The 17112-nt window shown below is 39.5% G+C and overlaps 1 protein-coding gene across 1 annotated transcript in view; it reads right to left on the bottom strand.

Moving 5' to 3' along the window:
• Positions 1–9670: 9670 nt before the first annotated feature.
• Positions 9671–17112, bottom strand: part of LOC126262591 (endoplasmic reticulum resident protein 44) — a 69099-nt gene continuing 61657 nt past the window's right edge. The window contains exons 6-7 of the mRNA XM_049959332.1: positions 11712–12007; positions 9671–11600 (exon numbers count right to left, since the gene is read on the bottom strand). Coding sequence (XP_049815289.1) covers positions 11236–11600; positions 11712–12007 — 661 coding nt within the window. The 3' untranslated portion in view covers positions 9671–11235. The remainder of the gene's footprint in view (positions 11601–11711; positions 12008–17112) is intronic.

The following is a 17112-nucleotide window of genomic DNA, read 5'->3' as shown; positions in this document are numbered from 1 at the left end:
ATACTCAAATACCCATGGTTGGTCACAGTCTGGGAATTGTGATGATTTCTTGGTATAATAAATTTCTACCAACATTCTGTATGTAATTATGCACAGTCGAAAGCTCCATTAAATGACTTGTTGCGAGGTGCTCTGAAACTGAAGGATGAAATCTTGTGGATCATCGAGGCTGAAGCAGCTTTCAAAAAAGTGGGAACTGCCATCACTGAAAGTACATGTTAGTGCACCCGGTCACTCAGGCCTCCCTCATGTTGATGGTAGATGTGTCAGCAACAGTGATAGGTGCCCTAATACAGCAACAGATAGAGTAGTGTTGGCAACTTTTTGCACTTCTCAGTCAAAATCTTTCACCAGCACAAGGCTGGTTTACGTATGATCGTGAGCTTTATGTGGTATATGCTGCTGTAAAAAGGTTTCACCATATGCTCAAAGGGCAGCAGTTTACTTTGAGTACCAACCACAAACCACTGACATTTGCTTTTCTTCAGAAGCCAGGCAAGGCATCACCATGACAGCTACACCACTTAGTTTATATCAGTAAATTTACAAAAAACGGTTCAAATGGCTCTAAGCACTATGGGATTTAACAGCTGAGGTCATCAGTCCCCTAAACTTAGAACTACTTAAACCTAACTAACCTAAGGACATCACACACATCCATGCCCAAGGCAGGATTAGAACCAGCGACTGTAGCAGCCGCGTGGTTCCGGACTGAAGCGCCTAGAATGGCTCAACCACCATGACCGGCACAGTCAATTTACAAAGAATGTTATCCACAAACAGGTTGAGTTGAATATTCCAGTGGATGCTCTCTCTCATGTCAAAATGCTCACGACTGCAATTGACTACAAAGTCCTTGGGTGGTCATAACATTGTGATCCAGATTCATGTGCACTACTTGAGCAGCCAACTGGCCTGTTCCTCCAACACATCTGGGGAATATTGCAAACGTACAGAAGTAATGTGATGTTTCAATGGCAAGGCATAACAGTTAGTTCTCCTGCAGTTTTGACAGATCAAAAATATCTGTTTGAACCAATGAACTGGCACACACCTGTTGTTTCAGATACCACCATACTACCAACTAACCAGGTAGTAATGGGGTGGTGAAACAGTGGCATTGGACACTGAACTTTTCCCTAATGTTTCACAGTACTTAATGGTATCTGTCCTGTTGCTGGTGCTACTGGGAATATGTGCAAACCTAGTGAGGTTGCACAGTGGTTAGTCCACTGGACTTGCATTCAGGAGGATGAAGGTTCAAACCCGATTCAGGCCTTCCTGATTTAGGTATTCCATGATCTCCATAAATCACTTCAGGCATATACTGAGATGGTTTCTTCGAAAGGGCACAGCCGATTTCCTTTCCTGCCCTTCCATAATCTGAGCCAATGCTCCGTCTCTAATGCCCTCATTGTCGACCGGACATTAATTAGTAATCTCCTCCAACAATGTGCAGCCATTAGACCTGACACTGGAGCCTCTGCAACAGAGTTCATATGCTGTCAAGCTCTCAGACTCCCTGTAGAATTTTTTGAGCAAAAACATGCACCTTCTCCAAGAGAGCATTTGTTCCTACTGCAGTAAGTCAAGTATCATGTGACTGAGGTGGGACAAGGGTACCAGACTGCTATTAACCTAATTGGATGTGGGATACCTCCTAAGAACACGTCCAGTCTGGCAGGTACAATGGCCCCAGTCATTAATTCACCACATAATTTTGGTCTGTTACTGTGGCACCTACATGAATTTCAGAAATGACATGTTAACACATTCATGGCTATCTGGGCAGGTCAAGTAAGTAATAATACATTGTGATATTTCACTATTAGCAAGTATTAGCCACAGGCACATGGAATTTGCCTTTGCTTGTGTGCGATCTTGCTTGTGTGCGATCTTGAGTGCAAAGAGGGCAAGACATATTTTGCACAAGTAAAATTCATACTTTATTTATTTATTTATTTATTGTATTACTTTAGTTTGTTTTGGTGTCAACACTACCAGCACAACTTTACTTTTACAAGCATTCTCAAAAAAATTAGGAAAGGTAATAATTATACAAGTGACTCCTTAACCATCTGACTACAAATAATTGCAGACAGGCACAATGAAAAGACTGTTACAGATCACAGGCTTCAGTTAAAGCCTTTTTCAGCAAAGAAAAAACACACACATTCACATAAGCAAGCACACCTCATGCACACATGACCACTACCATCAGCAGCACTGACCGGAATGTGACTGTCACATTAATTGCAATCTGGATAAGGGTGGAGAATGGGGAGTGATACTAGGGTACGGTTGGGAAGGGAGGGAGGGGAGGGGGGGGGAGGAGCATTGCCTGGTGATGTGTGTGGGGACTAGAGACTGCCAGGTGCAGTATAAGGAGGGAAAAATGAGGAGCAGAAAAGGAGAGGAGCAGAAAAGGAGAGGAGCAGAAAAGGAGAGGAGCAGAAAAAGAGAGGAGCAGAAAAGGTGAGAGCAGAAAAGGAGAGGAGGAGGGAAGGGGAAAGGATGGGCGAGTACATTCGCACAGTGTAGCACACAAAGAGAGTGAGGTAATGTGAAAAGGGAGCAGTTGATAGGACAAGTGAGCAGAAACTGTTAGATAGAGGGTGTGGGAGCAGTAGGTTACTATAGGATAATTTTGTGAGCAGAGGAGGTGGTGTACGGGTAGCTCCAACCTGCACAGTTCAGAAAAACTGGTGGTGGAGGGGAGGATCCCATTGGCCCTGTTTGTGAAGAAGCCATTTAAATAAGGCATGTTATGGCCTGCTGCACAGTGTGGTCTACTTTGCTCCTGGCCACAGTTTGGTGAAGACTGTTTCAGCCTGATGGACAGTTAGTTGGTAATCATACCCATATAAAAATCTATGCAATAGTGGTAACAGTCTTTTTGTTGTGTCTGTCTGCAACTCAACAGGTCATCTTTACTGTGAACAGCAACATATCCTTTTCCTGATATTGATGATTACAAATAATATATTGTCAAAGTGACTCTTATATATACTGATGGCAGACTGTTAATTGGGCATTCGCACTACATATGCCTACAAACAGACAGTGTGTGCATCCGATACCATTGTTCATTTCAACAATAAATAATATAAAGTCGGATACTTTTTGAATAGCCCCTGTACTTAAGACCATTATAATATTAAGTACCGGCATGAAATGAAAACTGTGCACAACAGCAATACTCAATAAATCCTCTAGAAATTAACTGTTGTCCAGGATCAGCAACTAAAACATGATCTATTAAGTGTAATACACAGAAATGAGTTGAGGGCTTCACAGCAGCCTCATAGCCACTGTACACTAAATAATCAAGCCTCAGGAGTAAATGAGAGGTTGAGAGAATTCAGGAATATGACACTGTTGTCACCTATGCCTCATTGCTGCAAGATATGATACTTCATGAATTAGCAAGTGATCCAGCACTCAGCAAGATGATTTCTTCCCCCGATCTTGCAGCTAGCAACTGGAACACTGAAGTTTCTCTCATTAGCTTACAGATAATTTGCCATTGATACAGTGATGTACCTGTTCTAGGCTGGCTGCTTAATGGTCAGACAGCCTTCTTTAGTTCAATGAGCCTTTACAGATTGTGGGGCATAGGTGGGTTTGAAATTCAAATTGCCATATGCTCAGCCCACGAGGCTGCCACAGCAAGTGCAGTGTCTCCTTTTGCACTGTATTGCTCATCTTATTAATTGGCCCACAGGTGTAGTGGGAAGTATGCTGTACCAAAATGACATTTGATGTAAAAATTATACACTCATCAGCCATTCATTATCCAATACTGAATATTCAGACTTTTCCTCCACTGTAGTCTGCATCTAAATTTCTCTTGTATGTGTCCTAATGTAAAGCACCTGCGTTTGTTCAGTCACAGTGAGGAGATGGACTAAGTAGATGTTTTGTGGTCACTGTATGTTATTTATACTAACTGCTTGACACAAAAACAATTCAGGAAATACCCGAGTCACTTTATCCTGAAGCAGCAGACTACTACTTTGCAGATATGATGTCCATATCAGCAGGAAATTAATTATCTCAAATACTAACTGCTACTAAATGAATGCAAGTGCTATTTCTTTATCACTCATATGTTACATCTATATTCCCAACCATACATTCCATATTATTACTGACAAAAGCATACAACTTTAGAAGCTAACAACACAGCTTAGTCTTTAACCTTGATGCTCTGGACATCAGCTCTTCCCTTCTCTTGACAAGTGATATGACTGTTATTGCAAACAAAGGAAACTCCGGCAACCGACAGTTGGAATCTTATCTACTAGTTGGAATGTTCTTCACTGTGAACACCCATGTTTGAAGTTATATTTTTTAGATGATTACTCTGATTGAAGTTGATATGCAATAATAAAAAAAAGTTTCAAATTTACACAACCAGTACTGTTATTTGCAATACTTGTTGTGGGTTGTGGTACACAAATTTCCTAATGGAGTGCAGCATCATGACAATTGTCATGCCCGGTGAGCTTCTGTCGTCTACAATTAATCTCCTCCTCATGGAATAACTGCTGCATCCAGGTGGTGTCTCCAAGTGCAGAATTACAGATGCCCATTGGCCCTTCTTGCATATCTGCTGCAACCACTCTTGTTCTCGCGATGTGCAAAAGAACAGAAAAATTACACACAAAATATATGCTCCAAAATCAAACACATTCTGAAAGAGCAATATGCTTGCCCAAAATCATGACTATCCATCAGTTAAGTTAGAGGGAATAACATGTCACTTTCTCTGAAGTGATAGGTCACACCTCATCTACCACATTTCATTAGTTTTTCTTTTATTCTTCCCTGATCTGGAATTCAGCAAATATCTTTCTTGGGCCACCTATCCCCCATTTGTCTCACTACATGTCCTCCACCCTTTCATTTTCAGTCATCTTACACTGGAATCTGCCCCCACGGAATTTGTTTGTTTTTCTATCTTTAAAAGTAATTCCTCGCATGATTAGTTGCTTGTTGAGGAACCCTCACATTTTAGAACAGTTTTTACATTTGCATTTGCCATTATTTAAAAGGGTAGAAAAAACTTTCACAGAACTTTCCTTTTGACACACTCCAGAAGCTTACTTTTGGGAACCCTACTTTGTTTAGTACAGGCACTGTACGTCATTTCTACTCTTATGTTTATTTTCCTGTCCATCATGTTGGCATCTTCAAATTTTCTAAATACAAAAACTCTTAGACTACTTCTATGACTTCAATGTTCATTTGTACAATTTTTTGTTCTCCATGTGTTAATAGTGTTTTATTTTACTCATGGCTTTCCACACTATTTTCAAACTTAATCTATAAGGGGGCGACCATAAAGTTTCCATTCAAAGGCTTTAGAGTCCAGAATCAATGTGACAATTAAGTAAAATTGCCTAACATTGAGGCAATCATCCCAGCAATGCACCAGGTTGAAGATGTGCGTTTGGCAAAAAAGTGTCTCCTGCTGCGTCAAGTGGTTCATAACTTCCCGCTGCCTACCTTGTCTGGCATGAAACGTCAACCCTTCATGGCCTTTTCTTAACGGATTGTAGGCATGATAATCACATGGGGAGAGATCAGGACTATAGGGCAGGTGCTTGAGTGTGTCATACTGGTTCGTGACGGATGAAGGTGGCCTCCCAGATCGGCCAGCATCTTTTGCCAAATCGTGATCAGCACAGAACTTGCGCACTTGGTGATTTTCAACAGATGTGCTGTCCCATTCACATTCTTTATTCTCCAGTGGATGCCTGCTGGTGTTTGTCCTTTGACAGAAAAAAAGCACATTGGTTCCTGTCTGGATGCATTTGCTAATAACATTACCACAGTTCATGTTTCCACTTTTACTGCACACACATCAAAAAGACATGAATGCCACAATATCCTGTTGCCTACATGTTGGTACTTGTATACCTGCATTGAAGTTACACTACATTGCATACACACTGCAGCAACAATGCCCTCAAATGGAAACCTTTTCATTGTCCCTTACATTAAGGTCTTCCATCAGCTTTTGAAGCTTGTGTGCACTAAAGGCATGTAGTATGTCAACAACATATAAAAAGTGTTTCAGACACATTCCAAGAACACACATTTCTTCATCACTTTCCCTGTTTGAACATATGGATCTACTTCCAAAGTTGTTAATCATTGCCTTAGCACCACAATTTCCTGCTGCTTTTCAGTAAGATGCTTAAATCAAGGTCCCCCAGGGGGAAAAAAATTACTAAATTTGTACTTGCAGGATAGATATGTTTCCCTGGACTAATAACCAGTTTCTAATAATAAACTGCAAAAACTGGAAATGAACATTTCCCTTGTGACAAGTTTATTTAAACTACTCTATCCTACAAACTGCTGGCCTTGCCACAGTGGTGTGCCTTGTCTCAAAGGTACAGATAACCAGACCATAGGGGCAACCAATTAAGAGGGATATCTGTTGAGGGGACAGAGTAATATATGGTTATATTTTCTGAGGATATGCAACTCTACTGTATGCTAAAATATTCCAGAGGTAAAATAACTACCTTTTCAGATATCTGGATGTGGACTACTCAGGAGGTTGTTGTCACAAAAAAAAACAACACCAAATCTGGCATTCTAAAGAGTGGAGCATGGAATGTTAGATCCATTGACCAGGTAGGCAGATATGAGAACTTAAGAATAGAAATTAACAGGTTGAAGTTAGATATAGCAGAGTTTAAAAAAGTGCAGTGACAAGAAGAAGAGGCCTTCTTGTCAGTAAGTAAAGGATTATCAACATATCATCAAATACAGGTAAAGCAGGAGTTGGTCAGAAAACAGGAATGTGGGCAAGTTACTATGAACAGCATATTGAATGCATTATCGCAGATGAAAGCGTGCACAACCCAACACCCACTAAATTACTACAAGTCTATAATTCTACTAGTTCCACAGATGAAGACTGAAAAATATATGATGAGACATAGTGAATTACTCCGATCATTACAGGAGGTGAACATTTAATTATGATGGGGAACTTCAATTTGATAGTGGAAAAGGAAGGAAAGAAAAAAAAGGAGGGAAATGCAGATTGTGAGAAAGGAATAAAAGGGGATGCTAAGTGGTAGAATTTTACACAGAATGTGTTTAATCATCACAGACACTTGGTTTAAATGTCATGAGAGACTTATGTACACGTGGAAGAGATGTGGTGATAGTGAAAGTTTCAGTAGGACAGTTAATGTGAAACAAGATTTTAAACTGCAAAACATTTCCAGGGGAAATTGTGAACTCCAATCATGATTTATTTCTTAACAACTGGAGACCATTACTGCAAAAAGGCAGGGAATCAAGATGGGCATTAGGCAACAATTAACTAAAATGGAGGAAATGGGTAGCTTCGAGAGATGAAGTAGCCAATATGACAGGTAGGCAAAAGGACAAGACCCAGTGGAAATCTTTTGATAAAACATGAGATGCTGAATTTAGCTGACAGAAGGTGAAAATATCAAATTGCAGAATTGAAGTGACCACTGTTACTTTTTTGTGCGTCTATCAACAATATTACATAGATTTTGTCTCATAATTTATTAGTTTTCTACATTGAATTTTTCTTGATAGAATTTTTATATAATTTTAAATTTCATATGCACAGTCTGATTTTTTTTAGTTTATTTTTCATTTTCACAATTAAAATATTTCATTTTCCTGATGGGGCTGTCAGTAGAGAGGTATATAAAGGTACGTGTAATTATACAATATTCTCCAGAAGTACACAGTTCAAGCACTTTGAATGAGATTGAACTGATACAGTGTAAAAGATTAAACATGTTATTTTTAAAAGTGGTCATTTTTTCATTTATTATAAATGTACTGGTTTTTTCTTCACTTTTCCTGTATACAAAATCATGTCAAAATGACAATCCAAATTTCTACTATTTTTTTATTAATCATTACAGTTATGGCAAACTGCCAGTAATTTTAGTGGAAATGCCACTGGTATTTCAATTGAAGTCCATGTTCATTATGATCTACATCTTGGAAAATATAATGATAAAAAAGAAAGAAAGTAACTGTTGTGAAATTATATGAAAAGACTATAATTTTGTTTAAAATGGAGATGGGGAGGGAGGGAAGGAAGGAGGGAAGCAGGGGGAGGGAGAGACTCTTCATCTCCATTTTAACCAAAGAGCACTCGCTCTCCCTACACACACACACACACACACACACACACACACACACACACACACACACACCCGAAAAATATTGACTGCATCATAGAGAGTATCCATCTAATAATTATTAAGATCAACCCATTAAAATTATCTGCGGTTATATATATTACTGCAAAGAACTCAAAGTTCGCAAAAATGCTTATGAGAAGCACAGTAAGCTTTCAAAAATAACAATATTTCACTTGTCACTGTAACTGTGCATAGTTAATAAATGTAGATTCATAGTGATCTCTAATGCTGAAAGTTACTAGTCGACTTTTACACACTGGATGGCATTGCATATTAAATTACGATACAGCAGACATAACAACATTATAGATAGGTAACACTTTTTACCAGCATAGACAGCAACACTGTTCACCTGAGAGTTTTTGCAATATAATGGTGTAAAACTTGTTACATGGTGCAAGCAAATTAAAAATGATGAAATACACTTTGTAACCGATGTTTATATTCAGCATATTCTCAGACAGAGTAATAACCTGAACATTAAATGCACTTTTCAAATTAAATTCCTGTCTCAAAATCATTATAGCTTTTAACAAACAGTTCCTTTCTTTCTTTTTTTTTTAATTTTCTAGGGCTACGAGCCTCACATTACTATTTACCCTGCTATGTTCACTTTTGGCAGAAGTATCACATTGTACATATATTATGAACCAGCCTGGTAAGTGGCATGTAATACATCTGTGGGCTCGCTCACATAAATAAGCTCAATGCACAGAAACGAGCAAATAATAGAACGGCTAACTTGCCTTTAAGTACAAAACATTGCATTATTCTACAACATTTTTTGTAAGGAAAGTCCTTTTTTTTTTTTTTTCAGAAATCTCAGTGTTAGACTGTCATCTATTCTCAAAGGCATATGTATCGTTTCTCATCATAATTAGTGCAAAACATAAAACAGCTTTTTTTAACATCTGAGATGTATAATTTCAATGTAACAATATAGCGGAGATGCTGAGTCGCGATATTTCAAATTTTTTTTTTTTTTATAAGGTACATTTTTTTAAATGGATACATGTTCCAGCCAAATCACGAAATGTAGGACCAAATGTGACATAATTCGATCAGAGAACTGACAGATACTGCATACTTACACAAACAGAACAATTTGTAGATCACGACACTTCGGTAGAGCTGATACATTATATTACATGAACTACTTATCAATTTGGTTCAAGAAGTGAAAATAAGGGAACTTTTATTCAGAATGAATAACTTAGTAAGTTACTGTAATTTTTTTGTAATAGCCAAGAAAAGTATAAAGTTGTCAATATTGTGCCAACAAAATTTTCAGTTTAATACTCTCTTAAAACAAAAAATACTCTTATAATGCAAGCAAAAGAAAATATGTACCTTTATTAAAAGGGCTACCTATTAATACTGATTTCAATGTTTTTATGATTATACACATCATTCACACTTCTACACAACTAATTTCTAAAGATACTGAAATCTAACATGAACAACTGTACATTTTTATTCATTCACTTTATTTACATCTAGATGGAAAAATATATTTTATACATTTCTCTTCTAAGGTCACACAATTTTTAAACAAATTGTGTTGTCGCTTCCCATTGTTGGTAATGCATCAAACTGCACAAACATTCCCACATCTTCCCTGTGAAGAAAAGTGATTCATACTCTTAACAGTTACAATCAAATACAGTTCTTTTTATTTTGATGTGTTTCCTTAACATGTACACATGTAAGTTATCTCATCTTATGTCGGAGAAATAGGTTACGGAAACATAGACCTAATTTTCAGATTTTAGTGAAGGGAAATGTACTATATTCAATCTCAAGGGTTGCTGCTGTTGTGTGACCACCATGAAAGGAAGGAAAATGATGATGATATTATTATTATTATTGACAGGCAGCCAAGTAAATAATTTTTGTCATAGATCAACTGGTTTCCTAAACTGCAGCTCTCAATTAACTGAACAATTAATAGTATTAATATATAAATCCAAACCACACACATTGAATTTTTCAGTAATATTTTTACAGTACTTCAAGTAACTTTATTTATCTGCATCAGATGTGTCTGAACTAATAACACTAAACTTTGTTATAGACAGTTACAGTGAATTAGAAGCGGCCAGAGGCTGCCCTTTCCTTTGCTCTGAATTGGCGACATGAATTTTTCTTCCCTTCCCTTCAATATTTGCAGTATTTACTCAGCATCACCCTGCAGTTGTTCAACATAACACACACTGCACCATACAACATTTATGAAATCAAAATATTACAAATTTAGACTATTAATTTTTCAACAAAGTGACATTACTGATAACCGTTTCTATACAACAAGCTCTAAGTAATAACATATTAAAGTACAATAAATTATGGAGAGGAAAAAAACAATCATTGCACAAGCGGACAGCAATCACTCAATTATAACAACACTCAAGAGTAACCAGTTAGTGAAACTGACTACATCCTCGATCTGTGGCAAATTTCATTCAGACAAATCCACTATGCTCACTCAGTTCCGTATTTTACTACACAATCCATCAGTATTTAGCAGGCATTTATCTAAATTGAAACCAATAGCCACTAAACCGAGATCAAAAGGACACAATTCATTTTATGTACATTGAATCTGGAGAAATCATATCAGTGTTACTCTTGGGGACAAAAAGAATTACAAGTTCAAGGTCAGGATCATTGTCCCTGTTTGGTGGCCAACCCCATTTACAACACACAAAGTAAGACATATGCCATTTTACCAATGTATACATTTAATTTAAATATTCACAAGTGTCAAGTGCTAAGAGACACCAATATGGTTCTTAGCTGTGATGTGATTACATCCATGTTCAACAATATGTAAACAAAATCTAAAACACTGTCTGAGGGTTACTTTTTTAACACAAAATAAAATTAAGGTTCAATATCCAATAGTTCACTCATTTATTGGCTGTAGCATTTCCAGTTCTGTTGTCTCCACTTACCAGGCTTGACAAAGTTTCAATCGTTCACTCACATTTAAAATTGTGTTCATCACTACAATGCTTTACAATTCATCTCTTAACAGAGTATAACGGTTTTTGGATGGTGCTAGCTTCTTAAAGGTTGATTCTGGTGGTGTTGTAGGTTTCTTGCTGGTTGTGCTACTGCTTCCACTACTGCCATCAACTCGTGGTGGGTCAGTTACAGGATCAGGTCCATAATGGAACTCTCTATGCAGTTTCCCCGTATGCAAGTCATTTAGAAACTGTTTTAACTTTCCTGGTCTTTCCATGTCTTTGATGTCTGGGAATAGGTACATATGTTTAAAACTGTCAATTGCTATTAAGGGCAGGTCACTCAACGTTTTACCTAGATGATGTAGTGGATGAGTAAATTTTACTCCATCGGCTGTCAAGAAGTTGATGGAATCTGAAATTTTGTAACAACAAGTAATTAATAGGCAAGACGAGGCAAATAACACCAAATAAAATAATATCCTTCACTCAATATAAATTTACTTATATCACAGGCAATACTAACGTTTTTCAGATAGAAGTTCTGACTGGACAACATCATTGAATTTTTTCACTATTTCATTGTCATCTGGGTTGTGAAACAAAATTAAAAATGGAAGTCCCTCTTCAGTTAGTTCTTCAGCATTTTCAAATGTAATCTCTCTGACTAGCGGCACACATTTTTCTGATGCCCATATGTTGAATTCATCATAGACACTCAGATTTCCCTTGAATGTCTCATCTTCTTCATTGGAACGTGCCTTATCTGGTCGGAAGGCAACAATTGGTTGACCAGGTGGGTGCATCTGTGCACTTGCATCACTGATAAATAAAAAGAACAACACATATCAACATGCTGCGATTCTGTGCCACATAGCACAGCTGCAACAAAATTTTCTTATTAGCCAATTAATGCCAAGCGGCTCAAAATGTGTTATGGTTTGAAATGTTTGTTTCTTTCCACATTCTGGATCAAATATCTGATGAGGAATCACAACTGCATGTTAAATTATACATACTCAATTTTTTTTTCAATGCTTTAATGTAAGTATATTCCAACGAAAGATGCAGACAATGCCCCCCTTGAATTTGCTTGATACAAAGTTTGGAACACGAAAAGTTATGACACAATTTACATTCAAATATTATGTTTAGAATACTGGGATATTTTCACATGTGCAGATACCTACTGGTTGCTATGTGCCTTAAATAGCTACGTTCAATTTTAAATTATTGAACCTAGATTTTCTTGAATGAGATTTTCACTCTGCAGCGGAGTGTGCGCTGATACGAAACTTCCTGGCAGATTAAAACTGTGCGCCCGACCGAGACTCGAACTCGGGACCTTTGCCTTTCGGGGGCAAGTGCTGATATCAGCGCACACTCCGCTGCAGAGTGAAAATCTCATTCTGGAAACATCCCCCAGGCTGTGGCTAAGCCATGTCTCCGCAGTATCCTTTCTTTCAGGAGTGCTAGTTCTGCATGGTTCGCAGGAGAGCTTCTGTAAAGTTTGGAAGGTAGGAGACGAGGTACTGGCAGAAGTAAAGCTGTGGGTACCGGGCGTGAGTCGTGCTTCGGTAGCTCAGTTGGTAGAGCACTTGCCCGCGAAAGGCAAAGGTCCCGAGTTCGAGTCTCGGTCGGGCACACAGTTTTAATCTGCCAGGAAGTTTCATAGATTTTCTTGTTTCTTGTAATGTCTGCTTGCTATGCAGCAACCAAACACTTTACTTATGTTTATAATTCAATGTCTCTTTCATTTGCAGATATGTTTACTTCATCATGGCTACTACGAAAAGGAAAGTGGAAGCCAGGTGTCATGTTTTCAATGAGGGGGGAGTAAAGTACTTCATTTTGGATACAAAAGACCACAAAACTATTTACCTAACTTGTGGCAAAAGTGTTGCTGTTTTGAAACTATGAAACAAAACATCTCTCAACATATTCAAAGTTTTCTGGAAAGTTATGTTCTGAGAAATCTCAGTCCAACAAATGTAATTTAAAAACCCAAAGAAATCTCATAAGAAATTTTGCTGGAAATGAATCTGCCACCCTTGTAATATACAAAATTTTTCACAAGATAGCAGAACAAAGATGGCAACTTCCTCAAAGATTCTATGGTGGGAGGAGGAAATGACTTGTGTTGCAAGAAAGCCATTTTGTTTGGAAGTATCAGCCTTTCAGCACGTTCAGCCACGCGGAGAGAAGAAGAAATTGGAGGGAACATAGTGCTACAGACATGCAAAACGCCAATAACTTTTTGTGTTATTGTCTGGTGCTGGATGAGTCTATTGATGTCTCAAATACATCATGTCCCAAGTACATCACAACTTCTCGTGTTCATTTGTGGTGTCAATTTGAACTTGCACTTTCACATAATGGAAGTGTTGGTATCTGTTTGCAGCATGCCTGGAACATCATGTTGATGTTGATGATGATGATGATGGTTTGGTTTGTGGGGTGCTCAACTGCGCAGTTATCAGTGCCCGTACAAATTCCCAACCTTTGCTCAGTCCAATCTCACCATTTTCATGAATGATGATGAAATGATGGGGACAACACCAACACCCAGTCATCTCGAGGCAGGTAAAAATCCCTGACCCCGCCGGGAACCAAACCCGGGACCCCATATGCATGGACCAATTGGAAAAGCTATTTTCATGGAAGCGCAAAAGATTCTGCAAGACTATAACCTCCAATGGAGTCAACTTTGATTTATTATGGTTGACGGGAGGTGGGGGGGTGGGGGTGGGGGGGGTGGGAGGTGGGGGGGGGAGGTGGGAGGGGGGGAGGGGGGGGAGGGGGTGACGGCTGAAGTGAAGAAGGGTTTGGTGGGGCAGATCAGGACTCAGTTGGAAAGTTTTCAAATTCAGGATGCTCTCTTCATACATCAGCAAGAATTCTGTGGGAAAGAGGGAATTATTGCGTGAACTTCACACATATACATGCGTTCCATCACTGTCAGTTCCAGGTTTTTCTTGAGTGAACTGATTCTGAACTCTGTTACTTGCATCACTACAGAGTAGTGACTTGGCTTTGATAACTTTTTTTTAATTCACAAATATGTTGAGAGTGTCATTTTTTTGTACATTGCTTGCCACTCACCCACATTAAAACAGAATGCTGATTTAGTTTTACATCCTTTTTCCCCAGAGCTTTTGTTCTGGCTTTTAAGTATTGCACAGAACGATGGTGCGGACCGCACTTGTCATTTTGTCAGTTATCTGGCCAGCTGTGAAAAAAGTTTGATGAAATCTGGACTATGTCACAATAACTGATGAAATCACAAGATGCCTTACAGTGATACCAAGAATTAATCTATATGATGATCACAGACTATTATTAGGGACACTGATGAAATTCAGAAAGGGCACATAGGGACAGACAGACATGCAAAAATCAAGTGCTGGGAACTAAAAGATAGACACAACCAAGAGAGATACAGCTACCCTAAGACAAGAGGAAGGATGCCAAGGAAAAATGGAACAGCTTCAAACGGACTCTAGTCAAGGCAGAGGAAAAACATATGAAAGGACATCAACCAAAGTCAGACACAAAAAAATTCCATGGTAATATAAGTGCAGAAGCATCAAGGCAAAGAATAACGCATGTCCAGAATGGTTCAAAGACAGAATGTAATGTAATAGAGACAAATGAAAATGATAAAGCACAGCATCATGACAAATGATAACACTGAGTAAGAAGATGTTTTTGGAATAATTCACAAAATAAGTAAAAGAACGGAAAATCCAGGATGGAATGTAACAATATTATGAAAAGGAATGTTGCTACTCACCATATAGTGGAGATGCTGAGTCGCAGATAGGCACAATGAAAATAAATATAGCTTTCGGCCTGTACACACACACACACACACACACACACACACGAGACTGCAGGCTCAGGTAACTATAACCACACTGCGAGCAGGAGTACCAGTGCATGATGGGAGTGGTGACTTTCCAGAATTTGTTAACCTTGAACCTTGCCTCACTACCATTCCCCAAATCCCTCAACATGCAAACTAACCTTATATCTGCAGAAAGAACTGCAGTCCACCATCTAAAAACTGATCCTGACCTTATAATCCTACCTGCTGACAAAGGCTCCACCTCTGTTGTTCTGAACCACACAAAGATTACCTGGCAGAAGGACTCCACCAGCTGTCACACACAGCCACCTTCAAACGTTGCCACAGTAACACCATTCCAGAAATCCAGCAGGGTCTCTAGTCACTCCTCAAATCCCTGGACCCATCCCAGAACCTCTCTCTGCAGTCCATCTCTCTGTTCACCCCTATCACTTCCCACACTCCTACCTTCTACATGCTTCCTCAAGTCCATGAACCCAACCACTCATGACACCCGATTGAGGCCGGTTACTGTGCCCCCACTGAGAGAAGCTCTGCTCTTGTAGCTCAACACCTTCAACCTATTACCTGGACCCTGCCCTCCTATATAAAAGATAACAACCATTTCCTCTGCCGACTCTCCACAGTTCCTATCCCTTTATCACACGGTGCCCTGCTCGTCACTATTGATGCCACCTACTTTTACACAAACATACCTAATGCCCATGGCCTTACCACTATTGACCACTACCTTTCTCAAAGCCCAATGGATTCCAAACCAGCAACCTCCTTCCTAGTCACCATGATCAATCATAACCTTAACCCACAATTACTTCCCCTTTGAAGGCATTACCTACAAACAAATCCAAGGTATGGCTATAGGCACCCGCATAGCACCATCCTATGCCAACCTATTCATGGGCCATCTAGAGAAATCCTCCCTATGCACGCAGAATCCTAAACCCGTCACCTGGTTCAGATTTATTGTGACATCTTTCCAATCTGGATCGAGGGTGACGACACCCTATCCACATTCCTCCCAGAACCTCAACAACTTTTCCCCCATTTGTTGACCTCCATCTCAAAAATGGCTACATCAGTACTTTGGTCCATATCAAACCTACTAATCACCAGCAATACCTCCACTTCAACAGCTGCCACCCATTCCATACAGAGAAGTCCCTTCCTTACAGCCTAGCCACCCAAGGTCATCACATCTGCAGTGACGAGTGGTCCCTCTCAAAATATACTGAGGTCCACTGAAGCCTTCACAGACCGTAATTATCCTCCCAACTTTGTACAAAAACAAATCTCCTGTGCCTTATCTTTCAAGTCTCTAACTACCTCACGAAGTCCCACCGTCCGGCCACGGGAGAGCATTCCCCTTGTTTCAGTACCACCCAGGACAAGAGCTACTGAATTACAGTCTCCACTAGGGTTTTGACTACCTCTCGTCATGTCCTGAAATGAGGAATGACCTGTCCATTATACTTCCCACAGCTCCCACAGTGGCATTCTGCCGTTCACTGAACCTCCGCAATATACTCGTCCAACACTACACAACCCCTGCTCCTAACCCCTTACCTCATGGCTCTACCTCTGTAATAGACTTAGATGCAAAACCTGTCCCACACATCCTCCCACCACTACCTACTCCAGTTCGGTCACAAACATCACCTATCCCATCAAAGGCAGAGCTACCTGTGAAATCAGTCATGTGATCTACAAGCTAAGCTGCAACCACTGTGCTTTATTCCATGTGGGCTTGACGACCAACAAGCTGCCTGTGCATATGAATGACCACCGACAAACTGTAGTCAAGAAACAAGTGGACCACCCGGTTGCACAGCACACTGCCTATGCCATATGTATTCTTCCCACCAAACCAGATTTTCTGAATTGCACAGGTGGGAGCTTTCCCTGCAATATATCCCATGTTCCCGTAATCCTCCTGGCCTCAACCTTCGTTATTCATTGTCCTCACCCATCCAGCCTCCCTGTTCCCATTACAGCACTATACAGACTTCATTCCACCATCACACCCAGTCTTTTTACTTCTCTCCTTTTCCACTGTCCCCTG

The sequence above is a fragment of the Schistocerca nitens genome, chromosome 1 (assembly GCF_023898315.1).
Source record: "Schistocerca nitens isolate TAMUIC-IGC-003100 chromosome 1, iqSchNite1.1, whole genome shotgun sequence".
Classification (NCBI taxonomy): domain Eukaryota; kingdom Metazoa; phylum Arthropoda; class Insecta; order Orthoptera; family Acrididae; genus Schistocerca; species Schistocerca nitens.
The sequence above is the reverse complement of the archived record's forward strand: the minus strand, read 5'-3'. Positions and strand labels throughout refer to the sequence as shown.